Source organism: Oppia nitens, unplaced genomic scaffold (assembly GCF_028296485.1).
Source record: "Oppia nitens isolate AA-2021 unplaced genomic scaffold, nextdenovo-longstitch-racon4-pilon3 scaffold21_pilon_pilon_pilon, whole genome shotgun sequence".
Classification (NCBI taxonomy): Eukaryota; Metazoa; Arthropoda; class Arachnida; order Sarcoptiformes; family Oppiidae; genus Oppia; species Oppia nitens.
Genome location: NW_026533201.1, coordinates 718,233 through 744,329, shown reverse-complemented (window position 1 = coordinate 744,329; position 26,097 = coordinate 718,233). Strand labels below are relative to the sequence as shown.

The 26,097-nt window shown below is 20.8% G+C and overlaps 5 protein-coding genes across 6 annotated transcripts; 2 read left to right on the top strand and 3 right to left on the bottom strand.

The window, feature by feature from the left end:
- The first annotated feature begins 816 nt into the window (after positions 1–816).
- On the top strand, positions 817–2,335 carry LOC128953253 (uncharacterized). Of its 2 annotated transcripts, none has more exons than XM_054298729.1 (3): positions 817–948; positions 1,160–1,741; positions 2,198–2,335. In XM_054298729.1, the coding sequence occupies exons 1-2, from the start codon at positions 885–887 to the stop codon at positions 1,708–1,710; spliced, it is 615 nt and encodes a 204-aa protein (XP_054154704.1). In that variant the 5' UTR covers positions 817–884; the 3' UTR covers positions 1,711–1,741; positions 2,198–2,335. The 2 variants fall into 2 exon arrangements, with proteins under 2 accessions (XP_054154704.1, XP_054154703.1); XM_054298728.1 differs by having other exon boundaries at positions 2,193–2,335.
- Positions 2,336–5,887: 3,552 nt separating this feature from the next.
- LOC128953368 (uncharacterized oxidoreductase MexAM1_META1p0182-like) lies at positions 5,888–7,271 on the bottom strand. Its single transcript, XM_054298851.1, has 3 exons — positions 6,768–7,271; positions 6,222–6,328; positions 5,888–6,116 (listed from the first exon to the last, which is right to left on the bottom strand). The coding sequence occupies exons 1-3, from the start codon at positions 7,269–7,271 to the stop codon at positions 5,888–5,890; spliced, it is 840 nt and encodes a 279-aa protein (XP_054154826.1).
- A 4,344-nt stretch (positions 7,272–11,615) lies between these two features.
- Positions 11,616–12,963, bottom strand: LOC128953367 (uncharacterized oxidoreductase MexAM1_META1p0182-like). Its single transcript, XM_054298850.1, has 3 exons — positions 12,460–12,963; positions 12,295–12,401; positions 11,616–11,862 (listed from the first exon to the last, which is right to left on the bottom strand). Exons 1-3 carry the CDS (start codon positions 12,961–12,963, stop codon positions 11,616–11,618), a joined length of 858 nt encoding a protein of 285 aa, XP_054154825.1.
- A 1,128-nt stretch (positions 12,964–14,091) lies between these two features.
- LOC128953239 (uncharacterized) lies at positions 14,092–16,152 on the top strand. The gene is made up of 2 exons (XM_054298715.1): positions 14,092–14,194; positions 14,467–16,152. The coding sequence occupies exons 1-2, from the start codon at positions 14,146–14,148 to the stop codon at positions 16,095–16,097; spliced, it is 1,680 nt and encodes a 559-aa protein (XP_054154690.1). The 5' UTR covers positions 14,092–14,145; the 3' UTR covers positions 16,098–16,152.
- Positions 16,153–18,998: 2,846 nt separating this feature from the next.
- Positions 18,999–21,656, bottom strand: LOC128953365 (peptidoglycan-recognition protein 1-like). Its single transcript, XM_054298849.1, has 4 exons — positions 21,620–21,656; positions 19,977–19,991; positions 19,786–19,839; positions 18,999–19,579 (listed from the first exon to the last, which is right to left on the bottom strand). Exons 1-4 carry the CDS (start codon positions 21,654–21,656, stop codon positions 18,999–19,001), a joined length of 687 nt encoding a protein of 228 aa, XP_054154824.1.
- Between the last annotated feature and the right edge of the window lie 4,441 nt (positions 21,657–26,097).

Genomic DNA, 26,097 nt, shown 5'->3' with positions numbered 1-26,097 from the left:
TATTTTTTAATCAAGAAAATAAAATTATCTATAATATAATTATATAAATATATATATATATTAATTATTATATTATTTATATATACTGTATATACTGTATAATTATATATAGATATATATTATAATGTTATTTTTAATTTATTAAAAATATAGATAATTTTTTCAAATAAATATTTTTATAAAAAAAATATTATATATTGTTGTAAAATAAAATTTAATCTAAACTTTATAGAGTAAAAATTGATGTTTAGATAAATATTTTTTTATTTAATATAAAATATATTATATAATATTATATAATATTATATTATATTATATTATATATAGTTTAGTTACCATATTGTAATCAGATTGACGTAAATAAAAAAAAACATTAATTGAATAAAAAATAAGTATTTATTAATTAATTTTTTTTAAACGAAACACTAAAACATAAGTAAATAAATTTTATATTTAATTTTTAAACATAAAATATAAGTATAAGTAATAAATTATCAGGGTTGTAAAAATACAATTATAGTATAATAATATATTGTGTATATATTAATACACTTTTTAAAAATATTAATATATATATTATGTTCAAAAAAATAAATAAAATTATTTCATTGACAATATAATTGTTTAAAAAAATTGTTTTTTATTTGTAATTTTTGAGAATTAAGTTAAAATAATTTTTATTTTTAGCCATCCCTGCTTACTAACTAACGTCATATGAAAAAAATTATATTAAAAAATAAATTAGTATTATTTTAATTATTTTTTTTGTAAAAAAAGTATATCTAAAAGTTTTTTATAAAAAAAACTATCAATTAAGTTTCAATTTAATTGATATCGCAACAAAAAATATAATACATAATTTAACTAATTAATAAGAAAAAAATATGAAATTAAACTTTAAGCTAGTACTATTTTTAATTATTAGTATTATAATAACAATATATGATGGTAAGTTTTATTCAATATATATATATATAATTAAGCTAGCTAATTAATATTTTATTATTATTATTATTATTATTATTATTATTATTATTATTATTATTATTAAAATATAACATTTATTTACTATGTACATAATTTTTAACTAGAAACTAAAAACATTAACTAGTTAACTAGCTAAAAATATTATTATTATTATTATTATTTTAACAAACAGGTAACGCTGATGATAGTAAAAAATTAAATCCCAATGTTGTTGTTGTCGTTGTTGGTGGTGCTGCTGCTGCTACCGGTGCTTCCGGTGCTGTTGGTTCAGCTGCCGGTGCTGTTGGTACAGCTGCTGCCGGTCCTGTTGGTGATAGTGCCGGTCCTGTTGGTGCTGCCGATGCTGGTGGTCCTCCCGATGCTGGTGGTGATGGAGGTGGAGATGATGGAGGAGGAGATGATGGCGATGATGGTGGTGAAGGAGATGCTGCTGCTGCTGGTGGTGGTGCTGGACCAGTGCTTCGGGTCGGTGAAGATATCACATCAAAAAAACGTCGACCTGGCGGTGGCGGCGGCGGTGGTGGTGGTGGTGGTGGTGGTGGTGGTGGTCGACAAGGAAACGGACAAAATAGACGTCGAAATGGCCGTCGAAATAGAGGTCGAAATGGCCGACAAAATGGCCGTCAAAATGGCGGATATAATGTCAAAGTAAATGGCGGCGGCGGCGGCGGCGTTCGAAATGGTGGACAAAATGGCGGACAAAATGGCGGACAAAAAGGTTAGAGGCTAAGGAGATATCGGTGGACCTCTAAAAGTAAGTAACATAAATAACTTTTTTTAAAAAAATAAAAAAATTCAAATATTTTTTTAAAAATAATTAATTAAAAAATTTTAATAATTAATTAAAAAATTTTAATAATTAATTAAAAAATTTTAATAATTAATTAAAAAATTTTAATAATTAATTAAAAAATTTTAATAATATTTTTTATTAAAAAAAATTAATAGTAACTAATATTTATTAAAAAATATTTACTTAATTTTATAAAGTTTTTTTTTGTTTGTTTGAATGTAGTATTTATTAATTAGAAAAAAATTAAATTAAAAATTAGATAATTTTTTTTTTAATATATATAAATAAATCAGCTTGTGGAAAAAATAGTACATTTATTGACTATAATATTATTTTTTTTTTGTTAATTTTTATTTATTAATCTTGTTATTGATTTTATTTTATATTTTTGTTTTATTTAAAATATTAAAAGTGTAGCGTGATCATTTACTATGTGTTACAAACATATATTTTTATTATCAAGCTCCATTTTTTGGTTTCAATTATGTCCATCAATAATAATATTTTTAAATTTAATTTATTTATAATATTCAAGATTCTGTATTTATGTATAATTTTTTTTTATTTGTTATTAAAACTATTATTATAATAAAGGAGAAATATATATATTAATACTATATATGAAAATATATATATATGTTTTTTAACATTATTTTTTAATACAAACATTAAAAGGGAAATATAATATTAATAATAATTTTTTTAAAATTATTAATAAATAAATAAAAAACATTTGCTTTTTTCTAGTTTATGTCAATGAAAATGATATTAATTTTGTTTTTTTTAAATTATGTTGTTTTTAGTAAATGTCTATTTGATAATAAAAAAAATATAATAAAAATAAATTACAGTCAAAATATAAGTTTGAATGAAAATTAGAAAATAAAATAATTTTTTTTATAAAAAAAAGTTATATATCTTTCTAAAAAAATAAAATCATTATTTATTTAATAATTCTCTAAATAGTATAATAAATACAATATTTATTTTAATTAAAAAAAACTTATTTTTTTCATACAATAATAATTATTAAAAAAAAATTTAATCAAAAAAATATTGTAACATTTTTTTATAAATAACTAATACATTATTAATTTATATATATATTATGTTTAGAATAAACGGTTAAAAATAGTATTATTTTTTTTAAAAAATAATTTTAAGTGTATTAATATTACATAAATACTTATTACTTTTTTTAAAAATTGTTAAAAATTTTAATTAGTAATTAAAATTTTAGTGTTTATTAAAATATTAAATAATTTATATTTATATTGCTAACTGTATATAGACTACCGAATAGGTAATAACAATACTGATGGTTGTCCACAACAATGACAATCTAATGCTAAACAGTGAACCGGCATTCAATTCTACCGGTGCTCTGGATATATAATTTAATAGTAGATTCAATTGGGGATAACAATCGATGGGTATAGAAATGTTTTCCCTATTGATTATAGCCATTACAATTGACTGGAGTCGGCGGGCACGGCTAGTCATTTGGGCGGCACTTACTGTCAGCAATAGATAGATAAATGTCATAAATATTAGTCTATGGCTAGACATTAGCAGATCAAACCAATCGCCTAAATTTAGATAATTAAATACAATTAAAAAAACAATTAATTAATTATAAATATCTTATTTATAAATCTATTTAAAAAATTATTTTTTTTATAAAAAAATAATACAAAAAAAAATCTGAAATTTTTATAATTGTTTTAATAATAACTTAATTATAAATAAATGTTTGAATTATTTTGCTATTGTTATTGTTGTAAATTAAATTTAAATACAATATTTTAACAAAAAACTTTTTTTTTAATAATTAAATAATAGATCAATTAATTTAATATAAAAATATGTTATATAATTAAATGTAATGTAAAATAATTAAATTAATAAAAATTTCAATTAATAGATATAGTTTTTTTTTTAAATCTATTAATAATTATATTCAAAAAAAATATTCTAACATTTTATGAAAATAATAATTATTATTGTTAAATAAATAAATAAATACTTATTTTCTTATTATTATTATTTTTGTTGTTAATGTAAATCAATTAAATCAATTAAAAAAAATTAAATATTTTAAAGTAATTAAAATAAATTAGTCAAAAAAAAATGATTTTATTAATAAGTAAACTTTACCAGAATATTCCGGGAATCTTACATAACTGACCAAATGAAACGTATATTTACAGAGATCGTAGATAGTTATAGCGTAGACAATAAGCAACGATTTGGATGACTGACCCTGAAGTTTGGCTACCTGTTCACCGATACGATAGTGTCGACGCTGTAGATCGACTAGACTACCCGGGCTTATAATAAAACCATTATTATCTATCGACTCCCTGTCGCCCATTGCCACCAATAACTCAGCGTATAGTTGACTATACATTAGGCTAATAGCTTGACATTTCAATGATAAATGTAAACTAAATAATATTAGTGGTAACTGTGCCGACAATAGAAATAGTAGACAATCGCCAATTATAGACAAACTAGTATCACTATCGATGGGCTCATGTAGCTGCTGATGGGTTAGTGTCCATATAATATACAATTTATGGAAATAAAATATTTTTATCCCATCCATTACTACATACAATAGGACCGATAAAATTATCATGCTAAATAATACGTACGCACGCCATTTAAATAGACAATTATACACGCGATACGTGGTTAGTTGCGTATTAATTATATACTGATCGCATGTATGCGTATAGACAATATATTGGGTAGCCACTATACGCAAGGTAATTATTAGCATAACAATTAGCGATTGTATGGTGACCAGTTTACTGAAACTATTGTATAGGAATAATAGGATGGCCACCATATAGATTGAACGTATCCAGTACATTATTAATTGATAACGTAATTTTTGATAGACGTGCCTAGTACGAAAACCAACCAGGTACATTGTTGAGACTAACGGTTGAAATAGTTCACTGTAGTATAACATTGGTATTTAAATTTTATTTATTTTTTTAAAAATATTAATTAAAAAAATAAAAATATTATTTAAAAAAATAAAAAAATAAGCTTAGTTAAATAAATTAGTTGCACCTAAACATACAGTTTATACAATTATCATTACAGCAAAAATTTAAATAAGCAATAAATAACGCAAATTATTAGTATTTAATTTTTTTTTTGTTGATATAAATACAAAAACAACTTTTTTTTGGTAAAATATAATTTTTGTTTAGTATTAGTACTACTATATTGTATTATAAGTATAAACATAAAAATAACATTTTTTTTAACAATTGCATTTATATTTTTTTAAAAAAAATAATTAATGCATGTTTACTATAATACAAAAAGAAAATATTTTTAAATATTAACAGAAAATTTACAATAAAAAATAACAAATAATAGATTTTTGAAAAATTATGTAAATACTAGTATTATTTATTATAAAAAATACAATAGAAAAATATTATAATTGTATTATTTAATAAAATTTTGATAAACAAATTATTATTATTATTTAATGATTAATTGTTATAAAAAAAGTTTAATAATACGATACAATATATATAATCTTATACTTTATATAAATAATTTAATTTCTTAATATATTATTTAATAGTCATAAAAAATTCAATAATAAACTGTTTTTTAATTTTTAATAAATTATTTTTTTATTCATTTGCATATTTTAAATCATAAATAATGAAAATAATTAAAATTACCATAAAAAATTATAAATTATAAAATAACAACTACTAATATTTTTTATAAATTTTCAAATTAAAAAACTAAATATATAAATTAATTTTTATTAAAAAATTAAATTATTATTTTTTTAAAAATTTATTTATAGTTTAATATATTTATTTTTTTTAGAAAATGACATAATATAAAATATTATAATATAAATTATCAAGACAAAATTATTTTTAAAAAAAAAATTACAGTCCATTATTAAGTTAATACACTATAAAAATTTGTATAACATTTTTTTACATTAAATATTTTAAATCATATATTTWTATATATATATATATAATAATAATAATCATTACTTTGATTTTATTTGTAAATTAATTAAATAGTTTAAATTTATTGTTTTATTTTGCGTAATTAATATTTTGAAACATTAGCGGCTAAATGGCCGCCATCTACCAGAAAATTACTGCCCGTAACAAATGCGGCCGAATCGCTGGCCAAATAGAGTACGGCGCGGGCAATATCGCCGGGTTCAGCGCACCGGCCAACCGGATAGACTGAGGCATACATATCGTAAAACTCGTCCGACTGTTGCCGGGTCATACCCGCAGTTATGGCCAAATTGGTACGGGTAGCACCGGGACTATATTATTATTTAAAAAATAAATAAATAAATATACACTTAATTAGCATGCTAAATATTTTTGTAGAAAATTAGTACTATTTATAATCAACTGTTACTGCTTACTTAACACTATTAACACGTATACCAAATGGGCCCAATTCGGCGGCCATACATCTAGTAAACATATCCAGCGCTGCTTTGGACATACAATAAGCGGAAACTTCGGGTCTCTATATATATATAAAAAATTTACAAAAAAAAATTATTGACAATACATGTAATAATAATTTTATTAAAAAAATTATTGACAATACATGTAAAATAATTATTTTTTAAAAAATTATTAACAATACATGTAAATAATAATTTTAAAAAAAAATAAATTATTGACAAAACATGTAATACTTTTTAAAAAATATTGACAATACTTGTAATAATAATTTTAAAAAAATAAATTATTGACAATACATGTATTAATAATTTAAAAAATAAATAATTTAATATTTTTTTTTAAATTATTGAATATATATGTAATAATAATTTTTTATAGAAAAAAATTATTAACAATACATGTAATAAATAGAAAAAAAAAATTATTAATTAGAAAAAACAAACCTAACTGTCCTCTCAAACATTAAACATTAAAAATTATTTTATAGATAGACTAACCGTTTGACGGCTTCGTACACTCGACACGTTAACTACCGATCCGCCAGTTGATGATCGGCGCAAATACGGTACACACAAATGGGTCAGAGATACCGATGCTGTCAAATGTGTGTCCATTGTCTGGCGATAGACAGTCATATATGAACCATCGGTAATGGCAGCCGTCTGGGCGAACCCAGCATTGTTGACCAGTATATCAATTTGGTCGCCAAAATGTCGGACAGTTTCTGCAACAAGTCGTCTACGATCGGAATCACGGGTCAAATCGGCCACTAATTCCAATACACGTGAATCGCTGGCCGATTTGGTTATCGGTAACGATACGGGCGGTAATAGCCGACGACAATCGGTGGCCACTTCCGAGATTTTCTCGGCCGATCGACCCGTTACTACTACACGTGCACCCGATTTGGCCAATTGTCTACATGTTTCAGCACCGATACCCGATGATGAACCTGTAACCAGGGCTATCTTATTTGAAAAATTATAGGCTATTGACGACATTATTATTTAAATAAATAAATAAATAATTTTATTATTATATTAATTCAAATTATTATTATTATTATTAATACAGTATTTATAACTAAATATATTTTTAAATATTATTATTTTTTTTAAATAAAACATTAATTTATTGATATTGATATTACAGTATTATTATTATAATAAATACAGTATTTATAACTATATATATATATATATATATATATATATATATATATTATTAAATATTATTTTATTTAATAAAACATTATTAAATATTATTTTATTTAATAAAACATTATTAAATATTATTTTATTTAATAAAACATTAATTAATATTATTATTATTTTGATTTATAAAATATTATAAATAAACAATACATACATTTTGATAAACTTAATTTTTAGTACTCTTTATATTCAAGGTTATTTTTTTCAATGTTAAAATTAAGTATATATATAAATAATTACATTTATATTGAAATCAATATACTGGTACATGTATATACTGTAACACTGTTTATAAACTAAACTAGAGTTTATTGGATAAATTTTTTTTTTATTAATAGATAATATAATTTTAATAATAATATTTAATACTTTTTAATAATTAATAATTTTTTGAATATTAAAATAATTTTTAAAAAAAATAGTACTGATAACTGAATTTAATAATAATATTTAATGTAATAATTTATTTATATTTGCAAAAAAAATAAATAAATAAAATTTTTAGTTAAATAAAATTAATTATAATAATTTTTTAAAACAAATATTTAATTTATTCTATTACAAATTATTATAGTTTTTTTATAATTTTTATTTACTACTTAATAAAATTAAAATTAAATAAATAATAGACCACAAAATAAAACAATTAATAATAAATTAAATAAAATTCAAAATAAAATACAAAAATTGTTAGAAATAAACCACAAAATACTGGTCCCATAGCTATATGTAAATCTTTAATATGCATTATGTAATTTATATTGTTAGCATTATCATCATCAAAATCATTATGGTTATTATTATTGTTGATTTTTGGTTTACTCCACAGTGTCATCATATTTTTAATAACTATTTCATACATTTTTCGTGTAATACCTGTTTCCTTCATACTTACTAGACTTTTGAATAAAATAGTTAAAATTAAAAAATTTTAATTATTAAAATTTAAAAAAAAAATAATTAGAAAATATTTTTAAAATTAATAAAAAAAATACATTGATTTATATGCTTTAGCTACTAATGATTTAGCGTATTGTTTATGTATAAGATAACCCAAAATACGATAATAGGTTTCCTCTTTAGATATATGAATATTACGCGAATCGCGTAAATACGTGTAAATATTACGCAAAAAATTTGGACCAATTAGTACGTGCGTACGATCGGTGCGTATCAATCGTATAATTTTGCTGATATTATTTTGGAAAAAATTTTTAAACGTACTAACAATTTGATATTTAGTATTATTATTATTATTTAATCTAGATTGATCATAATATTTTTTCTCAATTTTTGTTAGTTTACTCTGCGTATAAAAATAAAAATTAAATAATTTAATTAACTTATTTATAAAATTAAATAAATTAATAAATTCAATAAAAAAATTAAATAAATTAATTAACTTATTTAAAAAAATTAAATAAATTAATAAATTCATTAAAAAATTAAATAAATTAATAAACTTATTTAAAAAAAAATAAATAAACTAATTAAAAAATTTAATTAATTAATAAACTTATTAAAAATTAAAAAATTATATAATTATTAAATTTTAAAAAAATTAATAAAAATAAAATTGTATTCTAAATACTAAACAATTAATAATATTTTTTAATGAATAGTTTATTTACATTTGTTGAAAAATCGTCAATAGGATTTTGATACCAAATTGGTTGCAATTTTTTATTATTATTGATTTGAATTTTATCTAAATTTTGAAACGAATCGATCAATTGGACAGGTATTTCAATCATTCCCGATGTTATATCATTGTTGAGAAAATTTAATATAAATGTTTTACCAATTATTAATACGAAACATATTAATAATAATTGTTTTTCTATTTTGAAAAATTTTGTACCTAGATAAATAAATAAATATAAATTTTTTAGTAATAATTGATAATAAATTAACTAAAAAAATATTTTTTATATATACTTGATATTGTCAATACATCAATTGTATCAATTAAATAGTTAATTATAAGTTTAAATAAATAATAATTATTATTATTAATAATTATATTACTAATTTTATTCAATAAACATTTATGTATTGTTAGTATGATTGTACTTGATACTAATAACATTATAATTGATAGCCAAGTCTATATATATAAAAGTAATAATTTATTTTTTAAAAACTACTTGGTAATTTTTTTATTAATTAAAAATACTGACCTGCCAATCATATATGCTAAAAAATCCAAAGTAGCTAGTTGATATTGTTTTACGATAGACACTACCCATTATTATTAGCCTATTTTCAATCATTGTTGATAAACTATCGGCAAATTTTAATGATTTATAATTTATTGAATTAACATCTATTGTTAGGTTAATTGTCTGCAAAAATAATTATAATTATTTAAGAATTATTTTTAAAAAATTAAATATATTAATTGATTATTAGCTAAAAATTAGAAATTTTCAAATAAATTTTTTTTTGTATGAAAATTATTAAATAAATACTTGATTTTTTAACAATACTAATGTTAAATCTTTTTGATGTTGATCATGGTTAGTTTTAATAAATTTGATACTATATGAAATTTGCAAAAATAAATAAATAAATTATATATCTTATTTTTTAGTTAAATAATATTTATTGAGTTTTTTTGTATAAATATATTAATTATATGTTTTTATATATATTTATAAATATATAATATTTTTTAAAAAATTAAAATTATTTTTACCTATGTCTAGTACGTTTAACTAGTGTATCCATAATCAACATTGGACTTGAACATATTAAATAAAAACCATTATGCAAATTTATCTATATAAATAAATTTTTTAATAACATTATATAAATTATTTTTTTTTGATTGTTGAGACAATTAAAAACAAATTTTAATTAAATTATTTAAAAAAATTTTGTTAACTCAATAGATGTCAAAAAACAAATTTTACAATTAAGTACTATAATTATAATTTACAAAAAAAATACATTACAATTTGGTTAAAATAGACACTAATGTTGCCAATCAATGGTGTAGTATTATTATAATTATCAAATAAATTTATTGCATCATCTAGTACAATTTTAGCACAATTAAATAGTGCATTTAAATTGATAAATTTTGATTTAAAATTTCTGATTATCCTATTAGCAAGCATTTGTAATTTTTTTTTAAATTTACACTTTACAATATTATTTAAACAATTTTTTAAAAATAAATTTTAAATTTTTCAATATAATATTATTTTATTTAAATTTAAAATATAATGAAATAAACATGCTTTATATATGATTGAAATTTATAGTTTAATAGACAATCTATAATAATAACTAATTAAATATTAAATTTTATGAAATATATTTTTAATAAATAAATAATAGTTGCATATAAATTATTTTTAAATTTTATATTCTAGTTAAATATTAATAGTATACTAGGATATCATTATTGTATAATATAAAAATTTTAATTATTTATAGAAATATTGATTTTGAAAAATAAATTACTATATTTTTTTCAACACAATTATATTTATTGTTGATTTCAATTTATTGTAAATTGATTTTAAAAATATTTAAGTATATATTCAACTAGTCCAATTATCATGGATTTTTTTGTTTATAAAATAGATTTTAATTTACAAATTAATAAAAACAATTAAAAAATAGAAAAATTTAATATAGTTTTTTACTGTTGAAAAATTTAAATAAGTTTTAATAAATATTTGTCAACAAATTGTGTAATATAATTTTTTTTAATTTTATTATAAAATTAATGATTATTTAGTACACTATTAATATTTAACTAAATATTGTCTAGACAATTTTAATATTATAATAAAATACTAATTTATATGCAATTTATAAATATTATATTAGTTAAATTTAAAAAAAAATCTGATTATAGATTTAAAATAAAATGTTTTCTAAAAAAATATTAAATTATATTTATATTAATTAGAAAATATAAAACTGTTTTTTTTAATTTTTATTATTAAAAAAATTAACTATTAATATAGGATTATTTATTAATAATTTTATTTTACTATTTTTTAGTAAATAATTTTAAATAAAATACAATTTTTTAATTATACTAATAGACTAGAATAACAGATATTAAATTCAAAAAAAAAATAATTAATAATTTATTAATTTTTTATTAATTAATTAGTAATTAATCTGTGCATTGGCTGCAAGGTGTCCGCCGTCGGCCACCAACAACGTACCGGTCAGAAACTCGGCCGACTGACTGGCCAAATACAGTACAGCCGATGCTATATCACTGGGCTGACCGGGTCGGCCAATCGGGTATACCYGGGCCCATTGCTCATATTGCTCAGCAATTTTATTGGCCACAGTCGGGTTACCATCAGTGGCGCCTACCGACGCAAAATTGGTTACAACAGTACCGGGACTTTTGAAAAAAACAAAATTACTATTAAAGATATTAACAAAAACAAAAATTAGCATGCTGATAATATTTTTAAATAATAATTTAAAAATTAAATGTTTAAAAAAAACTTAACATGCTAACATTTATTTTTAAAATTAAATAAAAATTAAATGTCAATCAAGATTAATTAGCATTATAATATTATTTATTTAAAAATAAATTAAAAAGTAAATTTATAAAAAAAAATAGAATGCTAATAATATTTATTTAAAAATTAAATTAAAATTAAATGTATCAACAACAAATAAAAACTTAGCATGCTAATAATATTTATTTTTAAAATTAAATTAAAAATTAAATGTATCAACAACAACAAAACTTAGCATGCTAATAATATATTTATTTTTTAAAAAAATTAATTAAATTTTTAAATAATATAATATATATACATACTTAACACTATTAACTCGGATACCTAACGGTCCCAACTCGGCGGCCATACATTTGGTAAACATATCCAGCGCTGCTTTGGCCATACAATAGGCCGAAGCCGTTAATCTCTAATAAAAATTTAAAAAAAAAATTAAAACTAATTAAAAAAAATATAGTATGACTTACCGTATGAGTACTGCGAACACTGGATATATTAACAATACAACTACCAGTGCCCGGATGTTGACACATAAATTTCAGACAATAATGTGTTAGATATACTACGGAATCCAAATTTGTTTGGTAAACACTCCTAAAATTTCGGACATAATTGTCCTCTAGAATACCCGATCGGGTACTGAAACCGGCATTATTTACTAGTATATCGATACGACCAAATCGATGGACAGTCGTGTCGGCTAATCGACGCATATCTGACTCCAGGTTCAAATCGGCTACAATTTCGAGTACCGGGTCATCATTAGTATCGGAATAACTACCGGTACCTATTGGTGGGTAAAATTGGCGACACTGTTGGCCAATTTCGGTAACTTTTCGGGCATTACGACCGGTAACGACTACTCCCTGGGCACCCGATTGGGCAAACATACGGGCAATTTGGGCACCTATACCACTACTGGACCCGGTTATCAAGGCTACTTTACCCGCAAAATTATATTTAATAGACATTATTATTATTATTATTTATTTTCAATTAAAAGTTTCTTTTTTATAGTACTTTATATAAAATATTTATTTAATAAATATAATATTAAATAAATAATATTTGTTTTTATATTTATAGTGTTTTTTACTAGTAATGTATATATTTTATATGTAATATTATGTACTATTGTAGCACTAGATAAAAAAATAATTAAATTGACATTGATAATATTATTATTATAGTGTATATGTGTGTGTGTTTATGTATGTATGTGTGTTTATTTATGTATGTATGTGTTTATGTATGTGTGTATAACAATTATTGCGTAATACTGTAGTTGCACTTATTAATGCACTATTAGTATAGTACTGTATTAATATATACACTGTATATTATACAGTATATAAAGTATAAAAACATATATTAAGTTATATAAAGTAACATTTTTTTCTAATTAATTATAAAGTAATACAAAATATTTTTAGTTGACATTTATTAAATACAATATAAAAATTTTACTGTTAAATAAAAAAAAATTCTGTAATAAAAAAGTTTTCAAAAAATAGTTTAATTAATTAAAAAAAAATTATTAACAATATTGCAGTTGAGTTTACAATATAATGTTTATGTAATTTACTTTACATTTTATAAATATTTAAAATTATTTGATTATTTTTTTTAAAATTAATTTTTAAAAACTATTTAATTATAAATCAATAACTTTTAATTTTTTTTTCAACTACAGTATAAATTAATAATAAGGTTTGAATTATAGTTTTAGTATTTAGATAACTATTAAATAAATAATTAAACTTTAAATAACATATTATATAACAACTTAATTATCTGGTATTATAATAATAATACAAAATTTATCATAATTTTTTGTTTTTGAAAAAAGTATATATTATTTTTATTAATCAATGTTTAAAGTCTAAAAAAATTATTGATTAAAAAATATATATCATATATAAAAACATTTCTCTATAATTTTAATATAAACTTGAAATTACTGTATATATAATTAATAGGATTTTAAACAAAGAAAAACAAAAATTAAACCAGGTGTTTTTTATTTTATAGATAAAATAGTTTATAAAAATTAATTAAACAGTATATAAATATATATATATATATAATATAAAAAATTAAATTAATCACTAATTTTATAAAAATAATAAAAATACAGTAAAAAAAATTCAATAATGAAAACTATAATATTATTATTTCTAGCATTATTATGCTCAACATATTGTAATTAAATTTTTATTAAAATTATTATTATTATTATTAATTTATTTTATAATTATTATTATTATTATTAATTTATTTTATACTTATTATTATTATTATTAATTTATTTTATAATTATTATTATTATTATTAAAATTAATATTATTAGTATAATTATCATTATTATAATTATTATAATAATTATTATTATTTGTATTATTACTATATTTTAATTTATTAAAAAAACAAATAATTATTTTTAATAATTTTTTTTTAAATAAATTAATTTATAGTTTCGGAAACTGCGGGCGATTTAGGCGACGATTTGCGCCGTGAAGTCGACACCGTTATCGATGGCACTGTCCAGGAGGTGGACCAGGAGGTCCTCAAACTGATCGATGAACTGCGTAAACCAGTGTTCAACAGGACTGGTATGTTAACCAGGGATCAGTTATTGGCTAAAATCGATGATTTGATGCTCAACTCTAAGACCGTTGAGGAAAGTCTAGCCAAACAACACCAGTCCGTATGGGCCGATGGTCTGGAAAAATTGGACGCACGGCTCCTGGGTTTGGACAGTCAGATACGCACCGATGATCAGTTAGATCCGGGGTCGGAGGTCGGTAGGTTAGCCCTGGAGGGATTGACGGCACAGGTAGCCGATGAGGAACTGGCTCTGGATAGGGAGATTCAGCGTATTAATGATGAATTGAATAGACCGGTAACAGCTCCGGGAGGTAATGATATAATTGGGGATCTAATGAAACAAGGTGAAAAACTTGTCGAGACAGCTAAACAGTTAGTCGAGGAACTGGAGCTAAAAGGTCACAGTGTTGAAGCCAAGGCACTGCAACTGCTGGAGGACGCGGTTATTGACGGCATGCAAAAGCTCCGGGATTTTCATCCTATACTACCGCACGATCGACTAATTCAACAGGAATTGGAACGCCTACTGAAATGGGCTGAACAAAAACTAGATGATTACATACATAAGCTTATACCTACCGGTGCCCAACAACAACAACAACTGTCCAATGATAGTAATGATATATTTTCGGATTTACTGAAAACGTGTGAAATGTTAGTAGAAAAGGCCAAACTGTTAGTCGAGGAACTGGAGCTTAAAGGTCGCAGTGTTGAAGCCCAGGCACTGACACTGTTGGAGGACGGGGTTATCGATGCCATGCAAAAGCTCCGGGATTATCATCCAAAGTCAGCTATAGGACGGGCCATACAACGAGGTTTAGCCGATGCGCTGAAATGGGCTGAAACTAAACTGGATGATTACATACATAAGCTTATACCTACATTATCATCAGCTACCGGTGCCCAACAACAACTGGTAGTCAACGACAACAGTAATGATATAATAGGGGATCTAATGAAACAAGGTGAAAAGCTTGTCGAGACAGCCAAACAGTTAGTCGAGGAACTGGAGCTTAAAGGCCATACAGTTGAAGCCAAGGCACTGCAACTGCTGGAGGACGCGGTTATTGACGGCATGCAAAAGCTCCGGGATTTTCATCCCATACTACCGCACGATCGCCTCATTCAACAGGAATTGGAACGCCTACTGAAATGGGCTGAACAAAAACTAGATGATTACATACATAAGCTTATACCTAACGGTGCCCAACAACAACTGTCCAATGATAGTAATGATATATTTTCGGATTTACTGAAAACGTGTGAAATGTTAGTAGAAAAGGCCAAACTGTTAGTCGAGGAACTGGAGCTGAAAGGACGTACAGTTGAAGCCCAGGCACTGACACTGTTGGAGGACGGGGTTATTGACGGCATGCAAAAGCTCCGGGATTATCATCCAAAGTCAGCTATAGGACGGGCCATACAACGAGGTTTAGCCGATGCGCTGAAATGGGCTGAAAATAAATTAGACGATTACATACAGAAGCTGTTAAAGTAATTTAAATATTAATGAAAAAATATGAAACAATTATATGATAATAATAATAATAATAATTGTTAGTTGAATGTATTATTTTTTAATAAATAAATGTTAAAAATAATTATCAAAAAAAAATTCCTAAAATTTTATTAAAAGTTAACTAAAAAAATATAAGTCAATAAATAAATGTTACTAAAACTATAGTTATGAATTTAAATAAAAATATATTATTTTTTTTAAAAAAATAAACAACTATTAGTAACTTATAAAAAATATTTTTTGTTTTATTATAAAAAGTTTTTTCTAAACAAAAAAAAATATTATTAAAACTTTTTATCTAATAATATAAATGTAGTTTAAGTAATATAAAAAAAAACATTTAAAATTATATTTATGAGTCATATATCTAATTGAATTGCAATTTATCATTATATTATTTACAATAAAAAAGTTTATTTAATATATAATAATAATAATAATATCAATATATATATATAACAGAAACTCTTTATAGCAATAAAAATTAATAATTAATAATATTCTTGTAATTAATTTGTTTTTAATTTGATTGAATTTTTTTTTAAAGTTTTTTTTAATTAAAAACATGAACCAGAATTCTGTAAACATTTTCCACTTTTTAAATTGTTTATTTTCATCACATATTGCATTTCTAGGCAAATTGGATTGCACATTTTTACCTAATTTTTAAAAAAAAAATATATATTTAATTAATATTTTTTTTAAAAAAAATTACATCAAATATATATATATATATATAAATTATTTTCTTTTAAATAAACTAAAAAAATAAATAATTACCTGGAATCGATTGACAATAATCCATGAATACGATTAGTATTATTACTGAAATAATTATCAATAGTTTTACTAGCATTTTGTAGGCCATTAATAACTTTATAAAATTTAATTAAAATTTTTTAGTTTTTAGTTTGTAGTCTATTAGTGATTACAATAGTTTGCGATTGATATAAATATAAAAAATTTTGTTAAATCGTATACTAATATATTTTACTTGAAAAAAATGTAATTTAATTGATTTTATTTTTATATAATTAACAAACATATGGACAAATGTTATATAATTAATGAATTTTTTTAGCTAAATTTTTTTATTATTTAAACTAACACACAATTATAAATATTTATTATTTCTAATAAAAAAAACTATATAAATTATAAATGTTTTTTAATTTTTTATTTTTATATAACATATATAAAAAACTAATTTTTTTTTTGTTTAATCAGTTTAATCTTATTAAAAAAATATAATATATTTATAAAGATTATTAATATATATATATTTAAAAATCTCAATTAATATTAACGTAATAAAAAAGTTATTATCATTTTCAGTACTAATTTACTTTTTAATTAACATTTAGTTTATTTTTGATGATAAATATACTTAAATAATACTTATTTAGATATTTAAAGTTATTAATTATTTATATATATATATTTAATTGAATATTATATCATTAATATAACTTTTATTATAACAAATATATATATATATATATATATATCAAAACAGTATTTAATATCTAATAATATAATTATCAAACTTTTGCATTAACTGACAAAAATATTATTATTGAATATAAAATATAATATAAAATATTTCTATTTATTATCTAGCTAACTCATTAAATATCTATTTTTAAAAAATAATATTTATTAATATAATAAATGTACCAGTTACATATTTCAATAGAAATTTTTAATAATAATATTAAGTACAATAAAATCTATTATAAATATATATTATTTAGAAATTGTTATTTAAAAAGTCATTAATGATATTATTATTTATTATTAAATATAGTTTATTTATTACACTATTATTAGTAATATTAATACTATTTGTTTTATAAAACATATCTTATATATATATACATGTAATCAGTTTAGTTGATATCAAAATAATATATTTATTATGATATTTGGATGAAACACACCCTAAAACAGCTAACTAAGCGCTTAACGGTTTTTTTGTGATTGAATATTATATGTAATTATTATTACAATTTAAAATTTATTCAGAGATCGTTAAACGTTCAGTTAGTTTGTTTAAAAATTGTCAACAATTTATCTGATATTTTATATAAATTTTATATATTTAAAAAAATTAAAATAAATTTAACTTAAATACTTACTATACTTTTATTTATTTTTTAAAAAAATCAACTTTAAAACTACTAAATATATATTGATATATGTTTTTAATTAATATTTATAAATTCAAATAATTTTTTTAAAAATAAATATTGATAGCTATAATAACTTTTTAATTTTTTTAAAGAAATAACTCAAAAAATAATTTGTTGACATCCCTCAGCATCTGGAGGTGGAGGTCGACTATTAAAAAAACTTATTGATTCAAATAAACACATTTTACAGATATAGACAACAGTTCAACAACAACAGGACAGGTATGTTAACTATTATATAATTAACTGTTAAAATTGAAACTACTATTTATTTTTATTTATTTATTAATTTGAAAAAATTTCAAAACTATTGAACTACTGGTGCCCGACAACAAACAACAACAACTGTCCATAAAATTATTGCAATAATAATATTATTACAAGATTTTCAAACAAACAAAAAAATAAGTATCAAATAATTTAATTGATATTTTTAATTAATCAAAATTAAAATCATAAAAATCATTATCAATGGCTACTTGTAGTAGTAGTAGTAGTAGTTATATTAACTTTATTGCTATTTATTACTATTGAACTACTGGTGCCCGACAACAAACAACAACAACTGTCCATCAAATTATAGCTATAATAATATTATTACAAGATTTTCAAACAAACAAAAAAAATAAGTATCAAATAATTTAATTGATATTTTAATTAATCAAAATTAAAATCATAAAAATCATTATCAATGGCTACTACTTGTAGTAGTAGTAGTTATATTAGATTTATAGCACTTAGACGTTGGTAACGGTCCGCCTAGAAAATGTGGCCACTGTTTAATTAGATCATAGACATGTTGACCGGGACTTGAAAACAAACACGACTGATCCCGGTGTCCATGCAGTTGATAATCTGGGGTTAGTATACCCATAGCTAGTGAACATTTCAGCCATTTTTGGGCCATTTCAAGCATCCCAGCGGTTGGCCATTCGAGGTCATAGTTACCAATAAATGCCAGATTTATTGACCGGTCATTCATACCCAATGTATGACTACCTTGAGCTGACCAACCCCTGGCTATATATATCCGATGGTCACCACCTAATAGGAAATTATAGCCGATATCGTCCCAACCGTTTCCATCCATATGTAGGTTTTGTGCCCATTTGACGGCTTGAATACATGAGCTATGGTTCAGACAGTTTAGGGGACTAACTGTGTGATGTATGAATGCGTGTCCGACAGGCAGTGGCAATGTTTTAGCCGGTTGTCTGGGCGGACGGCCAGCCCATTCATTACGCGATACCCATTGTATTTCATTGCATACTTTAAATGATAGCCCAGAAAAAAACAGATATTTTTTAATTAATTTAATTTTTAAAATTATATAAAAAATAATATGTTTTAATTCTATTACTAATATTAATATTTTAAAGTTTTTTTTTAGCAAATTTAATTTATATTTAATAATAATAATAATAAAACTTAATAATTACAATTAAATTAATTTTTATTAATAATAAATAAATTACCTTGAGCTTGTTGTTGTTGTTGTTGTTGTTGTGTATAATAGATATTATTAACTACTGTATGAAATAATTAAAAACTAACTTGATTAATTAAAATTTTTTTAAAAAATATATATTTATATATAATAATATAATATGTTGTTTAAAAATGTTTACACTTATCTATACTAAAATTATAATAATAAATAAATTACCTTGAGCTTGTTGTTGTTGTTGTTGTGTACAATAGATATAACTAAATACTGTTAGTAATAATAATAATAATAATAATAATAATAATAAATCAACTTGCTTAATTAGCATTTTTTAAAAATGTTAAAATTAACTAATTATTTTTATGAATTAATTATAATTTATAAAATTTAATTTATTTATTTTTTTATTTAATTTAATAAAAAAAATATATCTAATAATACACAGATGGCACTTTATTTACTTTAATATTATATAATAAATAATAAAATAGTAGTTTTTTTGAAATATTATTGAAATAATTATTTTTGTTTAACATTTTTAGTTTTATTTATGCAATAAAAATAATTTACTTATAAAGTATATTACTATTGTACTATTATTATTTTTTTTAATAATACTCATAAAATTAAAATACTAATTTAATTTTGTTAAAACAATTTAATTATTAAATTTTAATTCTAGTAATTTACAGTATTATACAACAAATAGTTTAATTTACTTAAAATTTTATATTAAATTAAATATAAAGTAATAATCAACAATAAAAAACAAACAAATTTTCAAATAAGTAAAAAATTTATTTTAAATTAAAAAATAAAATAAAATTAACATTAGACAATAGATCTTAATTTTTATACTAATATTTTTTTCTAAATATTTTATTTATTAAAATATCTAATTATATTATTTTTTGATATTATATTAAGATATTTATATGTTTTTATTCAATTCAATATAATTTTTCACAAAATTTTTTATTAAATATATAATTTTAAATTATATGAAATATGTTTACTATATTTTCTATATTAGAATTTAATTGAAAATAAAATTTTAATATAATTTATATAAAAATCTAAATTTTTATTTTATATTTCTTTATATTACTTACATTTTTTAAATAATAATATTGATATTTATATAATATTAATGTAGTATATTATGTGTCAATATATATATTAAATTTTGAGTCTAAATATTTTTTTAGATAATAATAATAATAATAATAATAATGTATTAAATATATTTGACATGTAAACTTATTTAATATTTCATTGTTATTTTAGTTATTATATATATATTTTTTTAAAAAATAAGTAATGTATAAAAATAGCACATTTTATATAAACTAAAAAATTATTATTATTATTTATATTTTCAATATTTTTAATAATAATAATAATAATAATAATAAGTACTTAATTCAAAATAACCTTTTTTTTATAAATATATTAAATAAAAGTCAGTAAATTTATTTATTGAGTAATAAATATATTTATAAATTTTAATCATTAAAATTATATATAAAAAATATTTATTTTTTTATAGATTTATTATTATTGAATATATTTTTTTTTAAAAATAATCTCAATAGATTATTTTATAATAATCATTAATAATAATAATAATAATAATAATAATAATAATAATAATAATAATAATACATAACATTAAATAATATAAATTATTTAGATAATAATAATAATATTTATAAAAAATAGGCTTAAAAATATTTATTTTTAAAAAAAAATATATATTATATTAAATAATAGGCATTTATATATTTAAATTTGATATATTTATCATATTATATAATATTATATATCAATCATTGATATATATCATCTACCGGTGCACTGACTATGAGAGTGTGCGCGCCATTCAAAAGGATAGTACATCCCTTTCCCACTCAAAATAGTAGTATATATATAAAGTATATACAGTATATATATATATATTCAATATATTATATATACACTATTTTTTTAAGTATAACTAACTTGAAAAAAACATTTTTTTTACTGTATATCCAAATAGATATCAATTACATTTGAAATTTTTGTTAAATACTATCTAATAATAATAATAATAATAATAATAATAATACTTTTAAATCAACAACAAAAAAAACTTTCACCTAAATATACAGTTTAATACTATGCTGTAATTTATACAATATATATATACAGTATATATTTGGACAGTTAGCTATTATTTTTTTTGATAAGTATATGTGCTATACTACTATCAATATTATACAACCTAATATTATTACCAACAAAAATTTTGTTTGTAATTGTAATTTTTTTTTGGTTTTTTTTCATTAAGCAATGGGAAACAAGTTTATACAGTATATATGTGTGTGAAATAACATTAGAAATAATAATAATAATAATAATAATATCATTTCGTTATTTTTTCCCAATAGTAAACCATTGCTACTAATATATACTGATATATATATACCGGTATATATACTGTATATATAAAAAAAAGTGTGACAAAAAAAACCAACAAAAATAAATCAAATATACTGTATATATATATATAACTCTTTATTACGTGTTTTTATAGTGACTTTTAACAGATCTCTCTCTCTCTCTCTCTCTCTCTCTGTCGGTGTCTGTCTATAATACAGACAACTATTACGACTACTACTAACTCTTTTATATATACAGTATATATATATATATATATATATATATATATATATATATATATATATATACTAGTATATATTGTGTGGACAGTTGTGTATGTATAGTCAGACACTACTATTTTATTTATCATTATTTAATACATGAGTCGGATGTGTCAATGATTATGTGTATATACAGTAATATACAGTAATATATACACTAAACTAATATCAAGTAATATCTAAATACTATCTAACTGTCTAATAATAATAATAATAATATAATAAATGATTTGAAATATAGTAACACATATAAACATAGTAATCATAAATATAATATAATTAATATATACTGTATATATAATAAATATTTTTTTTGTTGTCGTCAATAACATCTAAAAACATATCACCCACAAAAAAAATATTTTATTTATTTATATGTGAATTCAAGTAGAAAAATAAAATAAAATTATTTGATATAATATTAGTTTAATAAATATTTAATAATAATAATAATAATAATAATAAGTCAATGATAACCAAAAAATATATGATAATAATAATAACAAATTTTATCATCAATATTCAATTGTTCAAATAATGTAAGTATTAATAATTTAACTTGGTTAAATATAATAATTTTTTTTTATATTTTAAATCATATAAAAAATATTTATAAATTGATTTTTTGTTGTTATTTTAATTAATAAATATATATTGTTTTTATTTTTTATTTTTGTAAATTTTAAGAAAAAATAAATTTATTATGTATTAGTAAATTGCAAAAAAAAACTCAAACAAAAATATTTTAGTAACATTTAAAAAAAAAATAAATATCATAAAATATTAACTATAATTATTGAAAAAAAATTAAATTAATTCAAAATAGAAAACAATATCACAAAACTAAAATAAATAATTAAAATAATAATGATAATAATTTTTTATAGAAAATTACTTATAATTAAAAAATAATTAATTAATTAATTTATTTATTTTAAAAACTTAATATCATAAAATATTAGCTATAATTATTGAAAAAAATATGATTATTTTATTTTTAAATTAATTCAAAATATAAAACAATAACACAAAACTAAAATAAATAATTTAAATAATAATAATAACAATTTTTAGTTTATAGAAAATTAATTTTAATTAATTAAAATAATTAATTAAAAAAAAATCATAAAAATTTGAATATTGTACATTTAAAAAATTAAAATTAATAATTTTCCACTATATATCAATTAAAGTTAGCATCATCATCATCATCAATAAATAAAATAAAAAACAAAACAAAAATGGACTGGATAAAAATATTACAAGACAAATATAAACATACCTATCCAACGGAAATACCGTATAACCTCACATATAATCACTCGTTCATAGCATTATCAGCAAACAATTCAAATAACAATTTAGATGAAGATTATGAATGGATAGTAGAGTTGCCAGTATTGGATTCCCTGGAGTTCTGGCCCTATCAGGTCCTACTGATACTACTGTACTCGACTACGGCATTCATATCGTTGGCCAGTAATATGATAACCATTGCAGTCCTATGGAAAGGTGGCCGTATTTCTACCGAAATATGGCAATACCTAATCAATCTGTCCGTATCCGATATATCGATGTCCATATTTAGCATACCGTTTACCTATACGGGGTTTATGTTGAATCGGTGGATATTTCCACTGGAATTGTGTCCGGTTGTCAACTTTGCACAGTTATGTGCCGTTTTTGTCAGCAACTGGACACTGACTATCATCGGCATCGATAGGTAAGTGTTTGTATGTGTGTGTATGTATGTGTGTGTATGTGTGTGTATGTGTGTGTATGTGTGTGTATGTGTGTGTATGTGTGTGTATGTGTGTGTATGTGTGTGTATGTGTGTGTGTGTGTGTGTGTGTGTGTGTGTGTGTGTGTGTGTGTGTGTGTGTGTGTGTGTGTGTGTGTGTGTGTATGTGTGTGTATGTGTGTGTATGTGTGTGTATGTGTGTGTGTGTGTGTGTGTGTGTGTGTATGTGTGTGTATGTGTGTGTATGTGTGTGTATGTGTGTGTATGTGTGTGTATGTGTGTGTATGTGTGTGTATGTGTGTGTATGTGTGTGTATGTGTGTGTATGTGTGTGTATGTGTGTGTATGTGTGTGTATGTGTGTGTATGTGTGTGTATGTGTGTGTATGTGTGTGTATGTGTGTGTATGTGTGTGTGTGTGTGTGTGTATGTGTGTGTATGTGTGTGTATGTGTGTGTATGTGTGTGTATGTGTGTGTATGTGTGTGTATGTGTGTGTATGTGTGTGTATGTGTGTGTATGTGTGTGTATGTGTGTGTATGTGTGTGTATGTGTGTGTATGTATGTATGTATGTATGTGTGTGTGTGTGTGTGTGTGTGTGTGTTTATGTGTATACGATATGTAATGAGTAATGTATTAAGTGTTAGAATAAGGTAATTATTATTTTATTTGTGTGTAAATTTAAGTTTTATTTATTTTGTAAATTAAAGTTTGATTTATTTTTTTGTGTAAATTAAAGTTTGATTCATTTTATTATTTATTTTTTGTAATTTAAATTTTTATTTTTATTTTATTATTATTTTTTGCGCTTACCTTAACAAAATATATAATGCATACAATACAATACAATACATATAATAAAATATAAATGTATTTATTTTATTTTTTGCATATATATGAAAAATACTGTATTATTATTATAAAATGTTATACTTTTATATATAAATTTTTTATTAACTAGATAAACAAAAATTTAGATTTTTTTACAGTATCATTTTTTTAGTTTTTTTTACTAAATAAAATTTATTTTACTTATATATATACATATATGCATAGAAATTTCAAATATATATATATAAAAAAATGTTTTATTGCAGTATATTTACTTTTATCTAGTTAATTTTATTTATTTTTTATGTTAAATTTTTTTTTAGCTATTTTGTTTAGTAAGTACTATATACTTTAGTATTTAAACATTTGGCTATCAATTTAAAGAGGAAAACTAAAAAATATAAAAAAAAATTTAGCGTAGGTTTATTTAAGGTAAATAAATAGTTATGTATGAAAAAAAATCAATAAGATTAAATAATTTATTTTTTAAAAACTTTTTTTGTTTTGTTGTTTTAAATATAAACTATATATATATATATATATAAATTTAAAATATCTGCAATAATATAGATAAAAACAATATATTATTTATATTTTTTACTTTTTTATATATACTGTAGAAACAATGTATATATATATAGATATTTTTACTATCAATAGATATATTCACACATATTTTTATAATATGCGTGACATTTAATATAAACTTTATATATATATATATATATATATATATATATATATATATATATAATATGTATTTTAAATAAAAAATTGATAATAAAATAGAGTTAGAGATAGGAGTGTCTTATTTATGGACATATTTCCCAAACAAATAGTCGTTATATTAAATGGATTTTTATATAATAGATATATATATATATTCTGTGATTTATATGTTTTTTTTCTATGAATAAGAATAATAAGAAAATAAAAACTTAATATTTTATTGGAAATATATATATATATATATATATATATATATATCTGAGTCATACATATATTTCTTTTTAAAAAAAACTAAAAATAATAAAATTTTATTATTTTTAGTTTTCTAAATTTCTAGAA